This window comes from Sinocyclocheilus grahami, unplaced genomic scaffold (assembly GCF_001515645.1).
Source record: "Sinocyclocheilus grahami isolate Dianchi unplaced genomic scaffold, SAMN03320097.WGS_v1.1 scaffold54.1, whole genome shotgun sequence".
Classification (NCBI taxonomy): Eukaryota; Metazoa; Chordata; class Actinopteri; order Cypriniformes; family Cyprinidae; genus Sinocyclocheilus; species Sinocyclocheilus grahami.
The window spans coordinates 6,141,379-6,164,660 of record NW_015505233.1 but is presented as its reverse complement, the minus strand read 5'-3'; the positions used below and the strand labels follow the sequence as shown (position 1 = coordinate 6,164,660).

The 23,282-nt window shown below is 38.5% G+C and overlaps 3 protein-coding genes across 6 annotated transcripts in view; 1 reads left to right on the top strand and 2 right to left on the bottom strand.

Annotated features, from left to right (window-relative positions):
- Positions 1-40: 40 nt before the first annotated feature.
- Positions 41-13,817, top strand: LOC107583577 (oxidation resistance protein 1). Of its 2 annotated transcripts, none has more exons than XM_016269850.1 (15): positions 41-319; positions 1,006-1,229; positions 1,327-1,490; positions 3,696-3,763; positions 4,819-4,971; positions 5,140-5,271; positions 5,372-5,553; positions 5,901-6,229; positions 6,335-6,482; positions 6,632-6,788; positions 11,870-11,980; positions 12,107-12,259; positions 12,446-12,541; positions 12,666-12,739; positions 12,844-13,817. In XM_016269850.1, exons 2-15 carry the CDS (start codon positions 1,168-1,170, stop codon positions 12,977-12,979), a joined length of 1,965 nt encoding a protein of 654 aa, XP_016125336.1. In that variant the 5' UTR covers positions 41-319; positions 1,006-1,167; the 3' UTR covers positions 12,980-13,817. The 2 variants fall into 2 exon arrangements, with proteins under 2 accessions (XP_016125336.1, XP_016125335.1); XM_016269849.1 differs by having other exon boundaries at positions 4,804-4,971.
- Positions 13,818-13,875: 58 nt separating this feature from the next.
- Positions 13,876-23,282, bottom strand: part of selenon (selenoprotein N) — a 16,935-nt gene continuing 7,528 nt past the window's right edge. Inside the window, exons 3-14 of one of the 2 annotated variants that reach the window (XM_016269852.1) lie at positions 19,573-19,930; positions 17,951-18,068; positions 17,548-17,678; positions 17,087-17,299; positions 16,747-16,871; positions 16,431-16,568; positions 15,937-16,018; positions 15,570-15,758; positions 15,076-15,181; positions 14,773-14,885; positions 14,570-14,671; positions 13,876-14,485 (exon numbers count right to left, since the gene is read on the bottom strand). In XM_016269852.1, coding sequence (XP_016125338.1) covers positions 14,315-14,485; positions 14,570-14,671; positions 14,773-14,885; positions 15,076-15,181; positions 15,570-15,758; positions 15,937-16,018; positions 16,431-16,568; positions 16,747-16,871; positions 17,087-17,299; positions 17,548-17,678; positions 17,951-18,068; positions 19,573-19,764 — 1,680 coding nt within the window. In that variant the 5' untranslated portion in view covers positions 19,765-19,930 and the 3' untranslated portion in view covers positions 13,876-14,314. Of the gene's footprint in view, positions 14,486-14,569; positions 14,672-14,772; positions 14,886-15,075; positions 15,182-15,569; positions 15,759-15,936; positions 16,019-16,430; positions 16,569-16,746; positions 16,872-17,086; positions 17,300-17,547; positions 17,679-17,950; positions 18,069-19,572; positions 19,942-23,282 lie in introns of those variants that run through there. The other variant, XM_016269851.1, reaches the window with a different exon arrangement.
- Positions 20,793-23,282, bottom strand: part of znf593 (zinc finger protein 593) — a 3,508-nt gene continuing 1,018 nt past the window's right edge. For both annotated transcript variants that reach the window (XM_016269855.1, XM_016269854.1), the window contains exons 2-4: positions 22,404-22,606; positions 22,220-22,282; positions 20,793-21,310 (exon numbers count right to left, since the gene is read on the bottom strand). In XM_016269855.1, coding sequence (XP_016125341.1) covers positions 21,184-21,310; positions 22,220-22,282; positions 22,404-22,603 — 390 coding nt within the window. In that variant the 5' untranslated portion in view covers positions 22,604-22,606 and the 3' untranslated portion in view covers positions 20,793-21,183. The remainder of the gene's footprint in view (positions 21,311-22,219; positions 22,283-22,403; positions 22,607-23,282) is intronic.

The following is a 23,282-nucleotide window of genomic DNA, read 5'->3' as shown; positions in this document are numbered from 1 at the left end:
AATATATAACAATAAAATAAAATAAAAGTCACCCTGCAGATAAAGTTGATATACCTGCTTATAGCCATACTACACTGAAACACATGTAGATATATACATTTAAATATATAGAGAGAGAGCTTTTTAGTCGGTGCATTTTACAACGACATTTCGATTATAATTGGGAATTTAAGAGAAAGCTCGAGTTTAATCGTGCGGTCCTGTTCTGTTGTCTAATGGCTGGTGATAGATTCACTGCAGCGGCATCAAAACACATGACAGAGCATCATGCGGAGCGTTCGGATCAGCTGGTCGTTATATGGGATCATTAAAGACCGAGGTAAGACAAATACATATATTTAATGACTTTTTAGATCTTTTTAGTGACAAGTTTAAAGGAACACATAAACGCTAGCCCAATAAGTGGTCCATCATTAGGATTACTGCTGAAGAATTTTAATCAGGACGGATAACAATGATCTATCAAGGATTCAGTAAAGTGACAGTAGTGAGTGACATCGGACATTAAAATGTTTATTATTAATGTATATATCTGTTAATGTGGCTGCTAGACACAGAAGTGCGACATTGTGATGCAGCTCGGGCCTGCAGTAGCACATTAGACAATATGTACAATCCACATCTTGTGCTATTTTTGGGCCTGATTATTGCTTCTGCATTAAATGACTGAAGCTGCTTTAAGCATCTGTTTTTAGAATCTTGTATTTCTTGAATAAACCACATAATTACTGGACCTGGTATTTGCTGAAATATTGGGCTCAAGTAGGCCAATTTGCATAAATATACCTTCCTGTGCCTTTTGATGGACTGTGTATTTTCTGAATATTTAATGTCTGTATATGGATATAAAGAGAAAATGTCTTTCAGTCAACATGGCATGGCATGTTTTTGACCCTTTACCAAATTGCAGATGCATATATATCAACTAAATATTAAAATAGAACATCAAATAAACAAGGTGAAATAAACCAAATATTAATTTCCTTTCTCCCTCTCATATTGCAGGTTTTCTGTAGAGTGAAGAGAATGCTGATGAGGATGGTGAGAAGGAGGAGGAAGATTTCCAGATGCCGACACAGCAGTGGGCAATCGTTCCATCACTGATTCTTGCACTGGAAGTGTAAACATTTTCGACTGGCCATTTTTCAATCTCAGCAGTCAAACCTCATGGACCACAGAGCTCAGAGAGACAAGAGCAGGGCCAGCTATTTTGGAAATGTCAAGAACAGGTAAGGTTTGGCTTCGTCTAAAGGAATAGATGAAAAAAGAAATCATCAATGTTTAGATCAAGCTCATAAAGAAACCTGTGTCATTATTTTTCATTAGATTGGGATCAAAGCTGCCGGCTGGAATTTCGCAGCCTCCAGGCTTCATTACGGCTCAGTGTTCCATTGGCACGCAGGGTGCACTGGGGAAGAGTGTTGGGCAGGAGTGTGCCAAAGGACATCACCAAATCCGGAACCCCAAACTGAGACAGTACTATCTAAAGGGTATGTGAATGACCATTTACAATGATTGACAATTAACTGATTTGTAAGGCACCTAACCATACACTTATACTTTAATAGTGTTGTTGGAAATGTCAAGAACAGGTAAGGTTTGGCTTCGTCTAAAGGAATAGATGAAAAAAGAAATCATCAATGTTTAGATCAAGCTCATAAAGAAACCTGTGTCATTATTTTTCATTAGATTGGGATCAAAGCTGCCGGCTGGAATTTCGCAGCCTCCAGGCTTCATTACGGCTCAGTGTTCCATTGGCACGCAGGGTGCACTGGGGAAGAGTGTTGGGCAGGAGTGTGCCAAAGGACATCACCAAATCCGGAACCCCAAACTGAGACAGTACTATCTAAAGGGTATGTGAATGACCATTTACAATGATTGACAATTAACTGATTTGTAAGGCACCTAACCATACACTTATACTTTATATCTTTTTTGATTATGGCAAACAGAGCTAGGATTAAGGATTTGCACTATTGTTCAAAGTTTTGGGGTCAGTAAGATTTGTTTTTAAAGGGGTCATATGATGTTGCTAAAAAGAACATTGTTTTGTATATTTGGTGTAATGAAATGTTTATACGGTTTAAGGTAAAAAAATGCTGATATAAATTGCAACTTCATTACAAACATGTTCGTTCAAATACATGACTTTAACCATATTTCAAAGACAATAGACGTAAATACACAATGACATATAACAACAAAACACACTAAAGTGATTTACTGTCAATTTCAACTATAATCCATTTTCATTTAATTGCAACAAACATACAGTTAAGTGTCTGAAAACATTACAGTCTGTTCACACAAGTATATTCTTTTAAAGTATATTATTTCCATGAGTACTCTTTAAAGGGGTCATATGATGTTGCTAAAAAGAACATTGTTTTGTATATTTGGTGTAATGAAATGTTTATACGGTTTAAGGTAAAAAAAAAACACATTATTTTCCACATACTGTACATTATTGTTTCTGCCTTCCAACCCGCCTTTCTGAAACGAGTCGATTTTTACAAAGCTCATCAGTATGAAAAGCGAGGTGTGCTGTGATTGGCCAGCTATCCAGTGCGTTGTGATTGACCGAATACCTCAAGCGTGTGACGGAAATGTTACGCATTTCTAGTTGTGTCCTCTTTTGGAAGACCAAACAAAGTAGTTTCACTTTCACAACGAAACACACAGCATCTCCACAACATGGCGGCGGCAGCAACAATACTACAGCGAGAATAAAAGTTACGCCTTCTTTCTTTGCGTGAACATTTGGGTGGCGTTATGCAAATCTTCCCACATCGTGACGTAGACATGTGGGGGCGTGTTAGAACGAGCTGTTTTAGGTAGGCATGGTTGACTCTTTAACTTTTATAAAGAATATCTCTTTGGATTTGAGACTTTAGTCTTTGCAACTTTACAGATCTTTTTTATGCACCAAGAGCTTGTAACACTCCAAAGAGAAAGGAAAAATTTAAATAGCATCATATGACCCCTTTAAAGAAATTAACACTTTTATTCAGAAACGTTGCATTAACTGATCAAAAGTGACAGTAAAGACATTTATAAGGTTACAAAATATTTCCATTGAATAAAAACATTATATTCAGTGAATCCTGAAAAAATTTATCACAGATTCCACAAAAATATTAAGCAACAAAAAAAATTCTTCATTGATAATAATTAGAAATATTTATTGAGCACCAGATCATCATATTAGCCTCATGTAACACTGAAGATGTGAGTAATGGCTGCTGAAAATTCAGCTTTGCCATCACAGGAATAAATTACAGTTTAAAATATACTAAAATGCAAATCAAAATTCACAATATTACTCTTCTTACTGTATTTTTGATCACATAAATGCAGTCTTAGTGACCGTAAGACCATTTACTTAAAAAAACATTTTAAAAATATCTTAAATGACCCAAAACATTAAAATGGCAATGTACATTAAAGCCAGCTTGCAGTTTTATCACACACAGTAAAAATCCCAACTTATATTATTTAAATTATTATCAGTATTGTGAATAACATGCGTAGATTCAACTGTTACTGTCACACACAGGTTTAAAATTAGTTACTCCTTGCTAAATATTCTCTGTGTGTCATTAGTTTAAACAGCTCAAGAAACAAACTGAGAAACAAACATGATCTGCTTTCACTCTAGTTGATGCAGCTTGTGTTTTTGCATTTTGTCTTCATAGAGGCTGCTTTTCCTGCTAAAGATCCAACAACGAAAACTTTGGAGTCATGCAGGAACAATGAACATGGAGTGAGTAAAGTTTTTAAGCTTATTCACACACTGCATCGCCGTCATAGTCCTGTTGATAAATGATAGATGTCTACATAAATATAACAGCCAACATTGTCATACATTACTGTCATCTACTGATAACTTTAGAACAAAGGTTACTGAAACACCCCACGCTGTCTAGTCAAGCTGTGAAATAACTCTAGTGAAACTGTCTGAATGGATATTTCAAGGAGAACATGGAAACATTACGACAAAAATATTGGGAGAATATCGACTGCAAAGAATTTGGTAACTAATATTTCATTAATTAAAATGAATTAATAAACCCAGAACAATAACTCGGCTAAATCTGATGACCCAGCAAAATCTCTTCTCTTCTCTTGATGTCCAATTAGTTTCTTATGTGAAATATTGTTTGAATAGCGTTCCACAGATACACACTGTTTGAAAATATACAGTTTATTGTGTCTATGATTATTGAAGCTCCACCAGATGAGATGTGTTGCAACACGCCTCAATTTAAGATTCTCAATTTAACTTTTTTGCCATTTGGAAACAAACTGCCTTGTATTATGCTATGAAGTATGCTGGGTTTAAACAGTTTCAAGTCTAGAAAGCATTGTCAAAGTGCTGAAAGTTGTGCTGTAGGTTTAAAGTTAAAAAGTTAAAGTTAAAACTATGCAAATCATTAGGTACCAGTATAAGAACAACAGACATTTGTGTGGATTTGTGATTTGCATGTTATCGACAATATTTTGCATGCCTGGAGACAGTTGTCCGTAGCAAAGCAACAGCGACTGAAAAATGTGAGTTTGGATGATCAGATATTATTACACTGTGCGCAGAGTTCATTGATTTGTGACAGGAACTGTCAGCATCCTATGATTCCATTTGCATGAATTCTGCATCTGTGTGATTGGCTCATAGTTTCTGGCTGCTGTGACTCTGTCCAGTCATCTGATGTCACAGGGCTATGAATAAGGAAATGAGGGGGTTTACAGCAGTGTGGAAGGAAGGGAAGTGAATCTGTTGTCAGTGTGACTATGTCTTTCCTTATGAACCACCTCAAACAGTTACCCAAGAACAAGGCCTCAACTTCTACGGAGACGGCTTCTGACCTCCGTTCTAGACAAGAGCACAGCCTCGATCCTGCACTCGACATTGGTGTTGTGGGAACCGCGACTCTTGTGTCTCCTTCCACAGATGCAGAATATGACAAGCTGACGGTAAGAGCGTAAAAGTGTTAATGCATGAGGGTGTAACTATAGTGAACAGCGTGGTAGATCTCAATATAGCTGGTCTGTAGACATTTTAAGCTCTTTGTGATGCCATTGTGTAGTGGTTCACAATGTTTTTTTTTGCTGCTTTGTGTGATGTTTATTCATCTCTCTTAGGATGTGGAGGCGGTTCCTTTACCTGATGGAAATGTATGCCTATTGGCTCTCCCATCTGAATGCTCTCAGGGGGAGGGGCCAGCTGGTTTGTCTTGCCTCAAACTATTCTCTCGTTATATCACAGACAGAAAGGTGAGAATGTTGTGTTTGTTATGCTGTTCTGTATTCCCAGTACATTTCTTAAAATACAGCATACTCAACTTCTAACGCTCCATTCTGTTTGTCTCACTAGGGTGTGGTCTCTGGAATATTACTGGTGGCGTCCAATAAGATCTTCTTTGACCCTCAGAAGTCTCATCCACTTGTTCAGGAGAATGGCTGTGAAGAATATGTATTCTCCAGCTCTGTGGATGGTCTTACCTCAGTGTCCTTCTACACAGACATCTCTCACATTCACTTCAACAAGACATACAGGTGCTTCATGCTTTACTGCTTGGATACGGTTTCCAAAATTAAATAATTGCCTTACTGCCTTTTTTTTTTAAGCACATACTTGAGATTTACTTTTATTAGATTAATTCATGCTTCATGCTTTACTGCTTGGATACGGTTTCCAAAATTAAATAATTGCCTTACTGCCTTTTTTTTTAAGCACATACTTGAGATTTACTTTTATTAGATTAATTCATACTTTTTAACATTTTAACATCACACACAGATATATTTTATATATCACCCCCCAGGCTACATGTTTGCCTTCCCTTCACTGCACAAGCACATTGATCATCACTCCGTTATTTTTTTTAAACCTTTTTTTCCAGATGTAACAGTTGTAAGCCATCAAAGAGCAAAAAAGAGCACAAGAAAACCCATCGGTCAGCATTAGAGGCCGTTCTTGCTCCCAAGTCCTCTGTTTCACATGATCTGACAGCAACTCCGGCTGCAAACCCTGAGGAAGAGGATGGGGAAGGTGGAGAGGCAGGGGACATGGCCGAAACTGAGAGACAGCTGACTTTGGAGTCCGGGGGAATGCTAACAGCGGCTGCTACTTTCTGTTGTGGAGCACCAGACAGCATTCAGAGAGGAAACAAAGAATACGAACACACAGACAAAACAGAACCGCAATCATATTTGGGAGGACAATTGTTAGGTAATCATCAAGAACTTTGACATTTAACTTGTACTAAGTACAAATAAAAACAAGAATTATCTCTTTTTATCACTTAATATAGTTATAGCTCTTTTTACTCATCAGGTACTTGTGCTGCTACATCTAGTAGTGGTATTAAAGGATCTCTGATGTTTGTGAGAATTCGACAGAAGCTTCAGCATGCAAAGAAAAAGGCTTTCTCTAAACCTAAAACCCCCTCCAGAGATGCCTGGTTCACCATGCAGCAGGAAAGGTACTTAAGCCTTACCTAGACTACACAGGCTGCCTGGTGAAATGAACAGCAAGAAAGGGCAGAAATGTGGTAATAATGTCATAAAGCACATGCTGCTTCATCTCACTTTCTTGTTTCTTTTTTTTTCTATCTGATATTTTGTGCTGTAGGTCAGACGAGCTGTACGCTTACCTGAGCCAGCATCGGCCAGACCTGTGCATTCTGGAGGGAGGAGAAGAGGACCAAGCAGATGAAGAGGATTTTGTGCTTCTGGATGAGGAAGAGGAGGGGTCTCCACGAGAAGGCCAGGCTGGGGAGGACTGGGAGGTCAGTAATTTACTAAATGTATGAATTGAACAAACAACTCGTACTTTGCAAATTTGCAAATTATGTGTAAACGTCATAATTCACTTGTTGAGCTCTTGAGGTAATTGCTCAACCATGTTCGTGGACCTGTAGTGTTGCATTATTTTGTGCTTCTGGATGAGGAAGAGGAGGGGTCTCCACGAGAAGGCCAGGCTGGGGAGGACTGGGAGGTCAGTAATTTACTAAATGTATGAATTGAACAAACAACTCGTACTTTGCACTTTGCAAATTTGCAAATTATGTGTAAACGTCATAATTCACTTGTTGAGCTCTTGAGGTAATTGCTCAACCATGTTCGTGGACCTGTAGTGTTGCATCTATGACAATGAAGTCACAAAAAACAGGAATAAAATTGCATTTCAAAATACAAAGCCCTTTTTTAAAATTGTAATATTTAATAATATTACTGTTTGCTGTATTTTTGATTAAAATAAATGCAGCATTTGCAAGCTTAAGAGACTTAAAGAATACTAAAAAATCTTACCAACTCTAAGCTTTTGAACAGTAGTTTTAGTCTTTATGTATGTAAATAATGTAAATAATTTTAGCTTTAACTGTAATGTTTTAGATCTTGTGGTTATCAACCAACCACCTTGAGTTAGCTCTTACATGCATGCTAAACATATTTTATTTTCACAAATGTTAGTTAGAAATATTAATATGATAGGAATAAGGATTAAACATTCATATGTTCATCTGTAAAATCACAGTTTTGAAATGTTTGTCTTCTCAGCTCACTTGTATTTATTAGCAACTTAGTGTTGGTTTGGTGGCTCTTCTTGTATACTGAACAGCTCTATTTGTTCACACAGACTCTGTAGACTCGAAAATTCCGTACTCGTTTTTGGTTGTAAATTTAGATTAAAGGTGCAGTCTTGAAAACGCAATTGAAAATACAATTTGCTATTCTATTTGAAAATTGTCCGGAATATCGTTCCATAGTCTAGTCATATCAATCTTTTAAAGAAAAAGCAGTTTTATACTACAGCGCCAACAGCCGTGAATGTCAAGCACTGCAAGTGCCAACATTTGCGTCAGCGCAATACCGCGCGCGCGTTTATACATCTCAAAATTGAGCAAATTCATTCAAATGAATAACTTCGAAAGAATATTAGCGGAGCAAGTGCGTCGGCACAAGCACATCTATGATCAGAATATGCGCGTTCATAGTGACCTTCAGTTGATTCAGAAAGCGTGGCACGATGTCGCTGCCGCTACGGGGAAAGACGAGGCAGAATGCCGTAAAGTGTGGAAGAACTTAAGAGACAAGTTTGTGAGGATCAAGAAGAGGGTCCACGCAAGAAGCAGTGATCCAAGTCCATACAAGATCATGGCAGAGCTGGGATGGTTTACCCAATTTGTTAAACATCGGGGGAAAGGCCCAAATGTGAAGGTAAGAAACAAAAAGTCTGTTTTTGGATGGTAGCATCCTAGCTAGCTGGTCTGTTGCTCTGTCTCGTATTGATTAAAAAAAGTGTAACTTACCATTTTGTTTTCTACATATTTTTGATATCCTTGCATGATTGTTGCTATGATGTCGCCAATAAAAAAATTTTTTTTAAATACGTGCCGTGTTCAGACAGACACGCATAACAACAGAAGAGACTCTTCATGAACCTCATTCATGGAAACTGGAAATCCGTTTTAGTTTACTCCTAATTTCTTTAACGATATTCATTGATGTTGCATCGTTTAACGCACACATTTTAAGTCATGCAGTTTACTGACATTTCAAGTTAAGTCCTGCCCTACTTTTATTATCTTTCAATAATCTTTCAATCTGATGTAGGTCGCAATATGAAAGAAATTATCTTTAAAGTGTTTTTGCAACTTGTGCCTTTTATACCTGAATGTAATTACTGTTTGTTTTGTTTTTTTATCAAGGATATATGTAAAGTGGTCTCCTTTGAGAAACTACTGAAGTCAAACAGCTTCCCAGACTCTCCGGCATCAGGAACATCAGAGACTGTGACTTCCGGAAGCCCTCTCTCTCTGTCCCTCAGGCCATCATCATCGCCTCTTCCACCCACCCCATCCACTCCCTTTCTACCCTGTCCATCACCCAAATGCAGCCCCTCGCCTTGTTCAATTTCAGCCTTCCCTGCCCCAAGCATCTCACCCTGTTCCAATGCATCACCATCTTCTACCGACTTAATGCCTAAGAGAAAGTCTACCACTGAAGACGCCTTGCTGAAGATACTGGAGCAGCTGGACTGGGAGAGGGAGAGGGAGAGGGCCATGCAGCAGGACAGTGAGGATTTCAGATTTGTTGCTGTTATTGCAGACATGTTGGCAAAAATTGATCCTCAGGTGAAGTCTGAGGTTGAGTTCAAGATCTATCAAATACTGTATGAGGCTGGGCAAAAAAACACACGTAACAAATCACTGTAGCACTGAATATTGTTTTTATGAAAATATTCTTTCCTATACAGTGGGGGAAAAAAGTATTTAGTCAGCCACCAATTGTGCAAGTTCTCCCACTTAAAAAGATGAGAGAGGCCTGTAATTTTCATCATAGGTATACCTCAACTATGAGAGACAAAATTAGAAAACAAAATCCAGAAAATCACATTGTAGGATTTTTAAAGAATTTATTGCAAATTATGGTGGAAAATAAGTATTTGGTCAATAACAAAATTTCATCTCAATACTTTGTTATATACCCTTTGTTGGCAATGACAGAGGTCAAACGTTTTCTGTAAGTCTTCACAAGGTTTTCACACACTGTTGCTGGTATTTTGGCCCATTCCTCCATGCAGATCTCCTCTAGAGCAGTAATGTTTTGGGGCTGTCGCTGGGCAACATGGATTTTCAACTCCCTCCAAAGATTTTCTATGGGGTTGAGATCTGGAGACTGGCTAGGCCACTCCAGGACCTTGAAATGCTTCTTACGAAGCCCCTCCTTCGTTGCCCGGGCGGTGTGTTTTGGATCATTGTCATGCTGAAAGACCCAGCCACGTTTCATCTTCAGTGCCCTTGCTGATGGAAGGAGGTTTTCACTCAATCTCACGATACATGGCCCCATTCATTCTTTCGTTTACACGGATCAGTTGTCCTGGTCCCTTTGCAGAAAAACAGCCCCAAAGCATGATGTTTCCACCCCCATGCTTCACAGTAGGTATGGCATTCTTTCTCCTCCAAACACGACAAGTTGAGTTTTTACCAAAAAGTTCTATTTTGGTTTCATCTGACCATATGACATTCTCCCAATTCTCTTCTGGATCATCCAAATGCTCTCTAGCAAACTTCAGACGGGCCTGGACATGTACTGGCTTAAGCAGGGGGACACGTCTGGCACTGCAGGATTTGAGTCCCTGGCGGCGCAGTGTGTTACTGATGGTAGTCTTTGTTACTTTGGTCCCAGCTCTCTGCAGGTCATTCACTAGGTCCTCCCGTGTGGTTCTGGGATTTTTGCTCTCAGTTCTTGTGATCATTTTGACCCCACGGGGTGAGATCTTGCGTGGAGCCCCAGATTGAGGGAGATTATCAGTGGTCTTGTATGTCTTCTATTTTCTAATAATTGCTCCCACAGTTGATTTCTTCACACCAAGCTGCTTTCCTATTGCAGATTCAGTCTTCCCAGCCTGGTGCAGGTCTACAATTTTGTTTCTGGTGTTCTTTGACAGCTCTTTGGTCTTGGCCATGGTGGAGTTTGGAGTGTGACTGTTTGAGGTTGTGGATAGGTGTCTTTTATACTGATAACGAGTTCAAACAGATGCCATTAATACAGGTAACGAGTGGAGGACAGAGGAGCCTCTTAAAGAAGAAGTTACAGGTCTGTGAGAGCCAGAAATCTTGCTTGTTTGTAGGTGACCAAATACTTATTTTACCGAGGAATTTACCAATTCTTTAAAAATCCTACAATATGATTTTCTGTATTTTTTTTCCCTCATTTTGTCTCTCATAGTTGAGGTATACCTATGATGAAAATTACAGGCCTCTCTCATCTTTTTAAGTGGGAGAACTTGCACAATTTGTGGCTGACTAAATACTTTTTTGCCCCACTGTATGTTTATTTTGCAAATATGTGTATACTTTTTTGTGTATTTATGCAAATATGTAAATAAGAATTTTAAAGGATATTTGGTGTTTTATTTGTACATTTAAACAAGTATTTGTGTAGTACATTTTATTGCATAATGAATAAAAACTTTGAAATTGAACTTTGAAACTTGAGTTTATTTTTTATTTAATACACAAGTTCTTATAAAGCTTTTTATTCTGTTTAAATATACTATTTTTTTACTATTTAGTCGAAAATGTAAAGACACAAAATGAACCCACAGGTCAAAGAATATTTGAATATGTAGATTTTAATTTGTGTAATTTGGTGTAAACCTATCCCACAAACATGAGGGAAAAAAAGCAGACGAACAGCTCCGCGGTATGAATCCACAGTAGTTAATAAAATTGCAGTTGTTCTTGGGTTCAAAAAGTCTAATACCACTGAGGATTATTAAGACAGCATAATGGAAATGTATTGAATGTGCTTTTAAGCATCAGCTGTTGTTGTTTATTTGACACATGGCAGTGTTGAAAGTGTGTGTATAAAGGTCATCTTTATAATAGCAGCACATTTTTGTTCAGGATCAGCAAGATTTTTTTAAAGATCAAATTACAGTAAAATATTTGTGAAGTATTACAGTTTAAAATTAATGTTTCTATAAATTTAATTTATTCCCAAAGCTGAATTTTCAGCAGCCATGACTCCTGTGTCACATGATCCTTCAGAAATCATTCTAATATTCTGGTTTGGTGCTCAAGAAGAATTTCTTATCGAATATTAATGTTTATTGTTGAATGTAAATATTGATACTTTTTTTCAGGTATCTTTGATGAACATAAAATTTAAAAGAACAATATTTTAAATACATGTCTTTGTTTATTATCACTTTGTTATTGATCAATTTAATGCATCATTACTGAATAAAAGTATTCATGTCTTTCAATAAATAAAAAAATAACAAAACTTACTGACCCCAGACTATAAAACAGTAATGTATGAGTTGGTGAGTCATCATACACATGTTGTTCCTGTACAGATGGTGTCAGTGGAGGAGAGTGTGCCGAAAGCTTCTGTCTCTACTGAACCAGAAGGTTTGAGTCACATTCTGAACCAGAGTGTCATCCTGGATGCCCAACAAGTTAGAGAGGTCAGTACGCACTAACATACATCAACATTAATGCGTAGCCAAATTCATGCAGGATTGCAAAGTAAAGACTTGACCTGATTCTGGAGGCCCAGTGTGTTTAATCCGTAGTAAAATGTTTTCTCTCAGATCTCAAAAGAGCTGCCTCCTCGTACAATCGGACACACATGGCAGCTGTCCTACAGCACGGACAAACACGGGGCCAGTCTCAAGACTCTTTACAGGAAACTCAGCACCACCGACTCGCCTGTGCTGATTCTCATCAAGGACCTCAACCAGCAGGTCGTACATTTTTTATACAGCTCTAATCAGAATGGACATCTGATGGTCAATGATCACTTCATGTGATGTTAATTCCCCACAATAAATTGAAATATTGCTTCCACTTGTAATTTTGACCTAAGACAGATGTTTTACTTTTGTAAATCTGTTTTGGTTCGTTATTGAGTGGTTTTTACTACTTCTCAGGTTTTTGGGAGCTTCCTCTCACATCCGCTGCATCCTAGTGAAGCATTTTATGGCACTGGAGAGACCTTCCTGTTCCTGTCTCATCCACGCTTTAAGGTAAATTCCAATAAAGACACATTTGAGCATATTTATTGTCATTGAGGAAAACCAATAGACAGGTTTACAATGACAATATCTTTTAAACACCTTCAACTTTACATTTGTTTCCTTGTTTCCTAAGTGTTTCCGTTGGACTGGAGAAAACTCGTTTTTTATCAAAGGAGATTTGGACTCTTTTGCCATTGGAGGAGGAAGGTACATATTAGTACTCTGTTAATGTGCAAATCTGAATGCAGAGCTGCATACTACTACTTCTAAATTTTAGACTTATAAACCAAATTTGTTTCTTTTCATCCCAGTGGTCACTTTGGTTTGTGGGTGGACGAGAGGTTGTTCTTGGGCAGAAGCAGCCCCTGTTTCACCTTTAATAACTGCAGCCTGTCTGAGACCAGCGACTTCACAATTCTGGAGTTGGAAGCCTGGACATTCGGCTGACACAACAAGCATTGAAAATAATCTAAAACATCATGATTTAGTGGAAATATGGCCATTAACAGATAAACTAATTCTCCACAGTTTACTGACACCTGTAAATCAAAGGAAAGACACTGCAAACTGTGAACGCTGAATAATCTGCCTGAAGGGAATGAAAGCTCACCTAACATCTTTACCATCATGATGAAAAAAATCTGTTTCGTCCTGTGATTTAAGATGCATTTGGGTCCAGTTCATTATTTGAATGTGTGCACTTCATTGTATGAGAAATAATATCTTTAGGTGAATTCTGGGACAGAATGGAGGACTCTGTCAACATTATCTGAGCGGTACATGTTTGTACTGGTGAGGTTGATCGTGGATCCTACATTGTTACTGCAGGTCTAGTTACAGCTTGAATATTATTGTGATGAGGAACTTTTTTATCTGTGTTCATTTAGGATTCAACAAAAATAAGCAACGCCCTGACTAAATAGCACTGATTAAAGCCACATCCGCTGTTAGTAAGCACAGCATCAGCTATAAACACTGGTTTAGGCATTAGTTTAAACCCACAGCTGTACTTTTACACATGGAAAAGGTTTCTCATCACTCAAGCCAAAACAAAACCAAGACTAAAATGACTTTGGGTTGAATACCACACACATAAACATCACACAAACCCCAGGGTTGCATGTTTCAAGTCTTGAGAGGCTTTTGGTATAACAAACCTTTCTTAGACATCCACAAAAAGTCCTAGCCTGTAACCTCCTTTCTGTAAATAACTCTTACAATGGTAATAATATCAGTTATCTGTGCAAAAAATGATTCTAAAAATGTCAAATTATAGTCCGACAAAACAGTGTTCATTAACTCATTACCTAATAAAACTGATTAACAACACCGAACAAAAGTATAAAAGTGGTTTTATCAGATCAATATACAACATAATGCCATTTCAGTTCATTAGTCTGAACAATGGATCAGACTAATGACATTCGTCACTCAGGAAGTGTAAGGTTTGCACAAAATCGGCAAATTTTCCAGATAAAAATATATGACTTAATTGAGATTGTGTTGTTGTGTACAGTTAAACACCCTTTAGGTTTCACTGTGTGACATACCACACTTGTGACAACATGATGTTATATTGTGCACTTTTACATGGAATATGTCACTCGAAGATGTGGCCACCAGCTGCCTTCTCAATGAAGAAATTGTGTCAGCTCCTCCACATTCCGTTCCTAAAATCAGACATGGAGGAGCAGAGCTGATATCAGACTTCCTTTCTTTCTCCCTCATATACTCCCCTCATTTATCTCTAACATGCACAAATGTTTCTGGAGAGAAACAGTTTTACGATTCCAGGTAAGGTCTGGCCATTTTGAGTCCTTCCTGTAGGAAGCGAATGTATGTGGAAGTTGAAGGATCCTCAAAACCTGCTGAGAAACTGATAGCAGGCCCCTCTTCCTCTTCTGGTTTCATGGATGTCTGGTCCAGGAAATTATTAGCATTGATGTGATGCACCTGGAGAAGTTAGAGTGACATTCATTGAAACAAGCAGTTGGCACAGACTGACCCAGCTGGTTAAGAAAGCTAAAGAAGACTCACCACAGTGCCGTTGGGCAGCGCCACCATCATCTCCACTGGAAAAGTATACTTTTCCAAATGTAAACGAGCCTTTTTACTCAAGTCCAGATTCTTCTTATCACCCTAAATTAGGTTAAACACAAGGTTAAACACTTCATTAGTCTAAATAAGGACAACTTCATTTAGCTTAACAACGTGTCAGCTAAATGACCCAAACTCCCCACCTGCAGATCCTCCAGCTCTTTGACTAGAGACCAGCTGCTGATGAAGCTCTGGTTGAGCAAGGCCAAAATGGGCGAACTCTCGAGGACTGTCTCTCGAAGAGTCCGCCCCGAACCTAACACAGATAAGGAGGAAATGCACAGAACGCAAATGAGAGAAACCTCTAATGTAGCTGAAAGAATCCTAGAACTCTAGCTATAACACTGTCAGCAGATATTAAGATAAAGTCATGCTGACCATTGTGGCCAAACTTAACTGCTCCAGTAGTTTGTATTCTTTGTTATTGCCATTTTTGGGTGTCTTACCTCAGCATGACTGGTCATCCAGGGCCCCCCAGAGCAGGATGGAGTGAACCAGCTTCTTCTCTGCATCAGCTCTGCTAAAGGCCTCACTGAATGGTAAATATGGCACCTTCCAAACAGAAAACCCACTGATGAGATTGATAATGACAACATTGCAAACATTTCTATTGATCTGTTAAACAACTACTCAACCAACATCACCAAAAAATTTATCTTAAAGAACATCTGTTCACCCTGTTGGAAAAATAGGTGTGTTTTGAAGCATGGCTGCTGGTTTGAGCTGGTCCTGAGCAGGAGCTAGTTGCTTAGGACCAGCACATGACCAGCTTAAACCAGCTCAAATCAGCAGCCATGCTTCAAAACATACCTAGCCAGCATATTTAACAGGGTGGTGTTGCTGCAGACTCTTAACAACAAATTTCAAGATGTATAAGTATGAATCTGTGAAAATGAATCTACAGAAAAAGAGTTTGTTGATTGAGAGTCAGGGGACTCACCTTTTTAAATGGGTACATTGTGACCTCAAGATGTCTGGATGCTTCTTCTCTGCTCAGCTCTGCATTCCAGACAATCTTCTCAAAGACAAACTGAATGGGCTCTCCTCCCTCCCCTCGGCTGTCAATCATGTTCCCCTGCTCGTCATAGATCACTGAGGGAGTGGAGGGACCTTCTGCCCTGAGCTCCATCTGTAAACATATACAGCCCATTTACTTTGTGCATTTCAGCTAAGAATACAATGGATGGCTTTGACTTATCAAAAAACTGACTAAAAAGCATACAGCAAAATGTCAGGAGAAGCACTTTTGTATTATGCATACCACAAATCAAAACCCTCAGATGTTCTGCGTAAACATGAGCACAAACCTGAGGCAGGTATCCAATATCCACCTCCATGTTGCTGCTCTCACTGGCCCCATAAAGCCACTCCATGTCCACATTCAAAGATCTGCCACATAAAACACACGAATAATGGTTAAACTGATAATCAAAATTATTTTGCTAAAAAAAAAAAAAAAGTTGACCGCAATTATTCATCAATTTCTTTTTACATTTAATCTGAATAATTATTGCACTTTTACAAATGAAAAGAATGTCAAGTCATTTTGTGCGTCATATTTAAAACGGTCTCTACATTATTAAGAACTAAAACGGTTAAATTTCTAGTTATTCCAAATTATTAGTTTAATTAAATGTTTTTCTAACAATATGCAAGCATGTGGAACCAGAGGGCAAATATTGCAGGCAATTATGCTAAAATAATCTCGAGAAACAGAAATCATGATCACGATTAATTACGCAGCCATACACTCAGCACCTTAAAAGTGTTTGGAGTTGGGAATAGTGGAGAGAAGACTGACTTGTCATTTGGGACGTAGAGGTGAAACTCTCGGACGTGAGAAGCATCTTTGGAGAGGATGATATTACCAGCAAACTGCCCAGGAGTGAACCAGAATGGAAAGCCTGGAACATCATTTAGCTGGAACTCAGCATGGATTCTGTAATTAGTAACGCAATAAGATAAGATTCAGTTGGAGGCTCAAATTTAAAATAAAAGTTAAAACTGAAGTTACAATCAGATATTCTTTAAATTCTTCTTGATTTTAAGAAAATCCCTTTTATTCTGGATTACAAAAACCTTATTCAAACATGACAGCATGTTTTATTTTAACTCACCTGAAAACAACGTCATAATAGAAATCACTAGCAGCCCGTATACAAGCCAGAGCACCCTGTGGAGCAAAGCGGGATTTCACAAAAGGCCGCGGGTGGAACATACTCAGCAGAGAGTGGATCAGTACCTGCAGAGAAATGAAATAATCACATCATCTATCCACCAACTAAACAGAAACTGAATCAGTCTTCTTGATCAAATAGATCTTGACAACCTCAGATCACTCATTTTTCAACAATGTGGTTAAACCAAAGTAATATAAAATTAAAAGAGTTTTGTTGATGTGATTCAGCTCAAGCATCTAATTTGAACTAATTAAAAAATGTAAAGGTATATTTGTACCTCTTTGCCTCGTGGTGTGGGAGGATGATAGCGGTTGTTGGGAAGGTAGCCGGTGAAGATGTTCAGTTCGCTGGGAATGATCCACCAAGTGTCTCCCAGGGCCGATTTACCACTGGGTGGCAGGAAGACCTTGAACTGACTGGCATAAAACGTGGATGAAGGAACAGCTGGACGTTTCCAAGATCTCAGCCCACTAAGAGAGCTGTGTGAAACCTGATGAGAAAGACACTGCTCTCAATTTACCTCATAAGCACATTTTGGGTAAGCAACTTGTAATAGTCCACGTTCTATAATTTTTTTTATTATGTTAAGCTTAGCATTTTAATACATTTCATGTACTTTTTAATTTCTTATTATTGGTATTTTACATTTTTTAAATATTTTTTTAAATCATCACCCTGTCTGTTTATAACCTTGTTAGCAGTTCAGATGAATTTATTAATGTGTAATGTTTAAATTACCCCTAGAAAGCCATCTTTGCTCTTAGTCATGCTTTCCAGTAGTAACGGCTGCATTTTAGCATGCAGGGTCAGTGTCTCTCCATTCGGATCATGTGGTATCTCCTCTTCAAACTCTGGGGGAGGTGCCACACCTTCAGGCAACAGAGATGGACATCAGGCATTTGCAACAATGCTTTAAAACTCTCAGCTGGAATTCTGTTTTCTACATTAATTGAATAACTCTGCGCGCTGAAAAGACCGAACACGCAAGAGACCTTCATCCGCCACTGGGTACCTTCGTTGGGCCAGGTGCGCGGACCTTACAATGGAGAACATAGCCTTGAAGCATCTTAATTCTGCTTCAATAGACATATCTACTTGTGAAAGGACATTAATGCAAGTGCACAGACACCAAGAATAATACCTGTGAGTTTTTCTGCAATAGGTTTGAATTCCTCTGGACTGAGATAGAGGTCATGATCGGTATCCAGGGATGAGAAGAAAAAGAGTCCATCTGCTCCCAGCGCCTTCAATCCTGCCTCCTGCAACAGAAAACAAATCTCAGCTAATCCACATCTGTTATCGGGCTGCTCCAGTGATGGAAAAACAGAATCATTTTGCAATTAGTTCTTTTGAACAGTCTGTTTCAAAGAACCGGTTCAGCAAACAATTCAGCAATTATTTTACCACAGGATGTATTTGTTATCCCGTGTTCCCTGACATTGTGCCATTTTATTAAATATTAAAAATGGCAAGGACCACGGAATAACAAATACATCATGAGGTAAAATAACTGCTTTAATAAAATGCTATTTATTATGTTTTTGTGTTTATTGAATAAATAAATATATATAATTTGTATGGTTTAGTGAAATTGCTATTTACTAACTTTCATAAAAACTACAAGATTTTTGTACTTTTCATTTTTACCATTTCTGCTATTCTTCTTATAAAAAATAATTTGCTTTAATTTTTTTCAACTCGTTTACTCTTCGGTTCTCGGCTAATTACGAACCACACACGTTCGAATCAGCTATGGAGTTGGTTTATTGTTTACATTTTTCCCTTATGAATTTGTTTGGTGCAGCATTCTATATGTATATAGGTATGTTTGGGCTGTTATAAATGTTAATTTTTTTTTATATATATTATAGAGTTGTTTGGGGTGGGGATAAAATAAACGCGATCTGCGATGACGTCACAATCGTGTTGCATTGTGGTCTATGGAGCGGCCTGAAGTGTGCATATGAAGCAGACTCGCTCCCTCGGTCAAAATCAAGGGGTCGAGTGTCTGTCCATATAAACTTCCCTCGTCCACTTCACGAAGTGGAACCTGTTTTTATACAGTCTATGAGTGGAACGCACTTCAAAATGGCAGCGGGGATTCCCCCGAGGGGAAGTGCTTAGGGAAGTTCGCGAGTGCGTGTCTAAAAGTGGAGTGGAACGCAGCCCAGAACTACTCTGATTCAGTCCAATTCGTCAACGAATCATTCAGATAGGTTCTGTGAACCGGTTCAATTGATTCATTCAAAAGATTCGACTCAAAAGAAAGTTGTACACTAGAAAGGACAACAGAATACTTATCCCAAGGCAACGGGACACAATGATGTCTACGTCTGTTTATTTTTAACTGAATTCCTGACATAATTTTTATGTTGTGTCTGGGCCTATTATCAGTCCGAGTAGGACGGCAGCCTGGAGAAACTGGGTAATATAGGAAGCGACACAGATATATGAGAAAGAGGGGGGTTGTTGTTCTAACGGTCTTGCCCAGCTGTGGCAACTATCCAACCCTAATAAAACAGCGGGCAGCTGGAGCACCAGATGTAAGTTTACTGTTCCCACATAACAAAAAAAGACGTGGCAAAGACAGTTAAAAAAATTCTTAGAAGAGCAATTTTTAAAACTAAAACTTATTGCATTTTAACCAACTGCAAGGACTACATGTGGCTTGAACAGCTGCAGTATCTCTCATGGCTCTGAAAAGCATCCCTCCTTCACGGGTCAAACTGAAATGAAATTCTGACCCAACTGGTATTAACTTACATGTCGTTTCACAAGCTGGGTGTCCTGGTAATATTTAATGCAAACGCCGAAGAAAGGAACAGCAGCGATTAGAAATAAACTGGAGAGTTTCTTGAAACGTGAGCGGGCGCGTCTGCTGGATGGAGTCGCGCGATCTTCTTCATGATCATCCTTTGGCTCTCCGGCACGAGTTTTATCCACGTCTGCGGCCATCCTCTAATTAACGTCTCTATCTGCTCTGTAAATCACTAATGGGCCACACAAATAGCCCAGGGTGATATAAAAACACTTAAGTGAAGTCACTCTGTAGTCATAGGCTCGTCTCCGGTGAGCCGTTACATCGTAGCGGCGCGAGAGGAAATCACTCCTGCTTCTCCTGCTTGTGGATCATGTCTGTCGCTCTTAAAGGGCCAGTGCGCACATTCATGCCTTTGAACTCGATGGGCGTTTGTTCAAATCTAGTGAGCTGCCTGTCTAGCCAACATTCGGAACGTGCCTAAGTTGGCCAAAATGCTGTCTAGCTAGGCAGCCAAGTAGGTTTTGAAACGGCTTATAATGTACGACCGTAATTACACGTTTAGGGGCCAAAGAATGTACTGGATCTGTCTTTTTGTCCTTCGTGCTAATACAGTTAAATATGTGTTATGTCCACGAAAAGAACATTTCAACCACAGGCAGACAAGGCGTGTAGACTAGAGTTGTTGTACAATTATTTCTGTTAAAGTCGGCATGAAATATTGTCTTTTCTTCTCTACTGTGACATATATCCGAGTGAAACGACATGCTAACAAAATGGAGGCAGATCTGAATGCCAGTTTGCAGTTAGTGGTGAGGGATTTCTCTCCACTGGATTCACAGCCGACACCCAAGCATGAATAAATGTTTTTTATTGTTATTTATTAAGGATGATCAACGGCACAAAACATGCCTAAACAGCGCGAGAGAGACTGCGAGAATGACTGAGCGCGTCCGTCCTCCATCAGGTCATATTCATGAAAAAAAAATTGTTTGCGATGTCCTAAGAGTAATGTTGTCATAATATCCTAATATCTTTTCAATGTTTAGGGGTAACGTACTCCCTCATGACTGGTCTCAGTGCTATAAAGTGAAGCATCAGCTTCAGCTTTTTTCCCGTCGTTTATCCCAGCGTTTACTCCTCACTAGCTCATTATTCCGTTTCTTTTCATCAAAAACCTGTTTAGTTTGTCTCACTTGTTAAACTTTTTATGTTCATACAAATATTTACACATTAAGAAATTTGCTGGAAATAATAGTAAAAAAAAAAAAAAAAGAGGACACGTTTCTTTTTTGCTGAGTTTATATTCACATACATAATGAACATTGTGAGGCTTTCAGTCCCAGAAGGTTGCTTGTTGTAAGCAAACTTTACTAATTTAATTTCACAACAAGTATGAAACTGTAGCCAGCTGTTCCAGGACTTCTCCAAAATCAAACAAGACTGAATTAACAGACAATTGTCATTGAACATTCATCAAAATAATATCAATTCATTTAATATTTTTCAACTTACTTTCCATCTCCATAAACTAATTTCAGCTCTGAAACAGGTCAAATTGTTGCTCTGAGTCCAGAAGAGCAAGAGTCCACAGAGAGGCAGACCAAAGTGCTCTTTCAGTCCATATCTTCCTCGACCTGCTGTGTGTGAACCTCTACAGTTTTGGGTGGGATGTAGGAGCCCATTCCTGCTGCCCGCTCTGCCTCGGCCTGTGTATATGGCTCTTCCCTCAGCTGCTTCAATCTAAAATACAAAAAAAAAGCTTTTAAAATGACTATCATTTTAAAAACATGGAAAACTCAGACATTTTTTTTTTTGCATTTATGCAGGTAATATATTTTATATACAGTGTTATGCAAAAGTTTGGGCACCCTTCTGAGGCTGGATAATAATTTGCTCTTTAATTATAAGAAAAGATCGTAGTGATATTCCATTCAGTTTCTAGAGAAAGCAGCATAATGTGATGTTTTTCAGACATAAATTCTTAGTGTTGCAGTATTGAGTTGTATGGAATAAAGATGAATGTATAAAAATGGGTTGTGCAAAAGTTTGGGCACCCTTTCAATTGTGTTGATTTAATACCTGTAGTCTCTTATTGCTGATTAATTACAACATGATATTGATTTGATTAGCTCAATGAACCTTAACACTGCAAAATCGCGTGCAAACAATCATGTTTAAGGTAGCTTATTGCTAGGAGCTGTTCATGCTCGGCAGCCATCAAACCTGACTGAACTAGTGACATTTTGCAAGGAAGAATGGTTCAAAATACCTGCAGCCAGAATTCAGGGCCTTATCAGTGGCTATAAGAAGTGTCTACAGGCTGTTATTTCAGCAAAAGGTGGCTCTACTAAATATTGATGACATTATTTCATTGGGGTGCCTAAATTATTTGCACCTGTGTGTTTTTGTTATGATTCACATTGCATTGTTTTTGTTGATTCAAACATTTTTATTTCAGAACTGAAATGTTACTGTCTCCATAAGGTATAAAATATATCCAAATCAAGTTGCTGCTTTGAAAGACCAGCAGATTATAAATTAAAACTATGATAATTATCAGGGGTGCCCAAACTTTAGCATAAAACTGTATGATCCAAAGATTCAACATTAAGAGAAAAGAGAAAACGATTTTAAAATGTTCCGACTCACCGTTTTTTATGAGGTTTGGATTTGAAATGCTCCTTCAGTGTTTTCAAATTGACAAAATATCTCCTTTAGAAAAGGAAGGAAAAAATTCAAATGAAAAGCTGAATATTTTAAAAAGCTAAAAATAAAAAAATACAAACGGTTAAAAAAAAGTGGTGTGTCATTGGGGTGGTGAGGTGTGACTTACGCGCAGTGCAGACAGTAATGCTGAGCACATCCTGTAACATCAAAATCTACATCTTGCTTTAGTAACTTGACAGCATTTGCAGGGATCATGTCTGCATGGATCTGGTCAAGGTCCTTCGTCCTGCGCTTAGTCTTCCATGTCTTGGAAATGTTCTTCTTCCTGCCTTTACTGTGCTTTCCAACCTGTTTGGACTTTCCCATGATCTAAAAACAAGAGAAGAAACTAGTTTTCATATTTGAAGAGAGTTTGTGGACCTGTTTTGAACTTAAATATGAATTAAAGGTCCCATATTGTACACCTTTCTGGAGTTTTATTTTGAGGTTTTGATGTCCTTAAGAATATATATTTGCGGTATAAGTACCAAAAACCATCTCAATATATTTTTACAGCTTCTTTCTCAGGAGCTCTGCTGAGAACAGGTCGACTTTGGCCTGTCTAATTAATATTCATGAGCCTCTCTTCTGATTGGCCTGTTGTTTTCTGAGTGACGCACAGCCAGGCCAACCACAGGTAACTAGGGTCAACCGACTTCACAGCGCTAGCTGGAGGCAGCAAAACAAAGGAGACACTGGAGGCGGCCCATTCAAACCAGCGCACTGAGCGCAGGTTCGGCTACATAAGGAGCTTAAAATATCATCTTGTTGTGATGTTGGGTCCCAGAATCGACGTAATACAGCCTCAAATTAGAAATTTGATCGCATATCTGCTACCACTGCCAGACAAAAAAAACGATGACAGCTGTGGTTAAACGCTATAAAACGAGCAGAAACGATCGTTAAAAATGCTCGCGTTTGTAGCGCACACTTCTTATCAGAAAAGGTTCAATAAAGTATTGTCTTTTGTTGTTATGGGCGCGTCTACAGATTTGCCATTTGTCTA

Excerpts from the sequence above, each read along its gene's own strand:
- LOC107583577 (XM_016269849.1), top strand. The coding sequence starts at position 1,168 with ATGGACCACAGAGCTCAGAGAGACAAGAGCAGGGCCAGCTATTTTGGA. Across the intron at positions 5,272-5,371 it reads GTTATATCACAGACAGAAAG|GGTGTGGTCTCTGGAATATT; the intron begins GTGAGAATGTTG and ends TTGTCTCACTAG. Across the intron at positions 12,260-12,445 it reads TCAAGGACCTCAACCAGCAG|GTTTTTGGGAGCTTCCTCTC; the intron begins GTCGTACATTTT and ends ACTACTTCTCAG.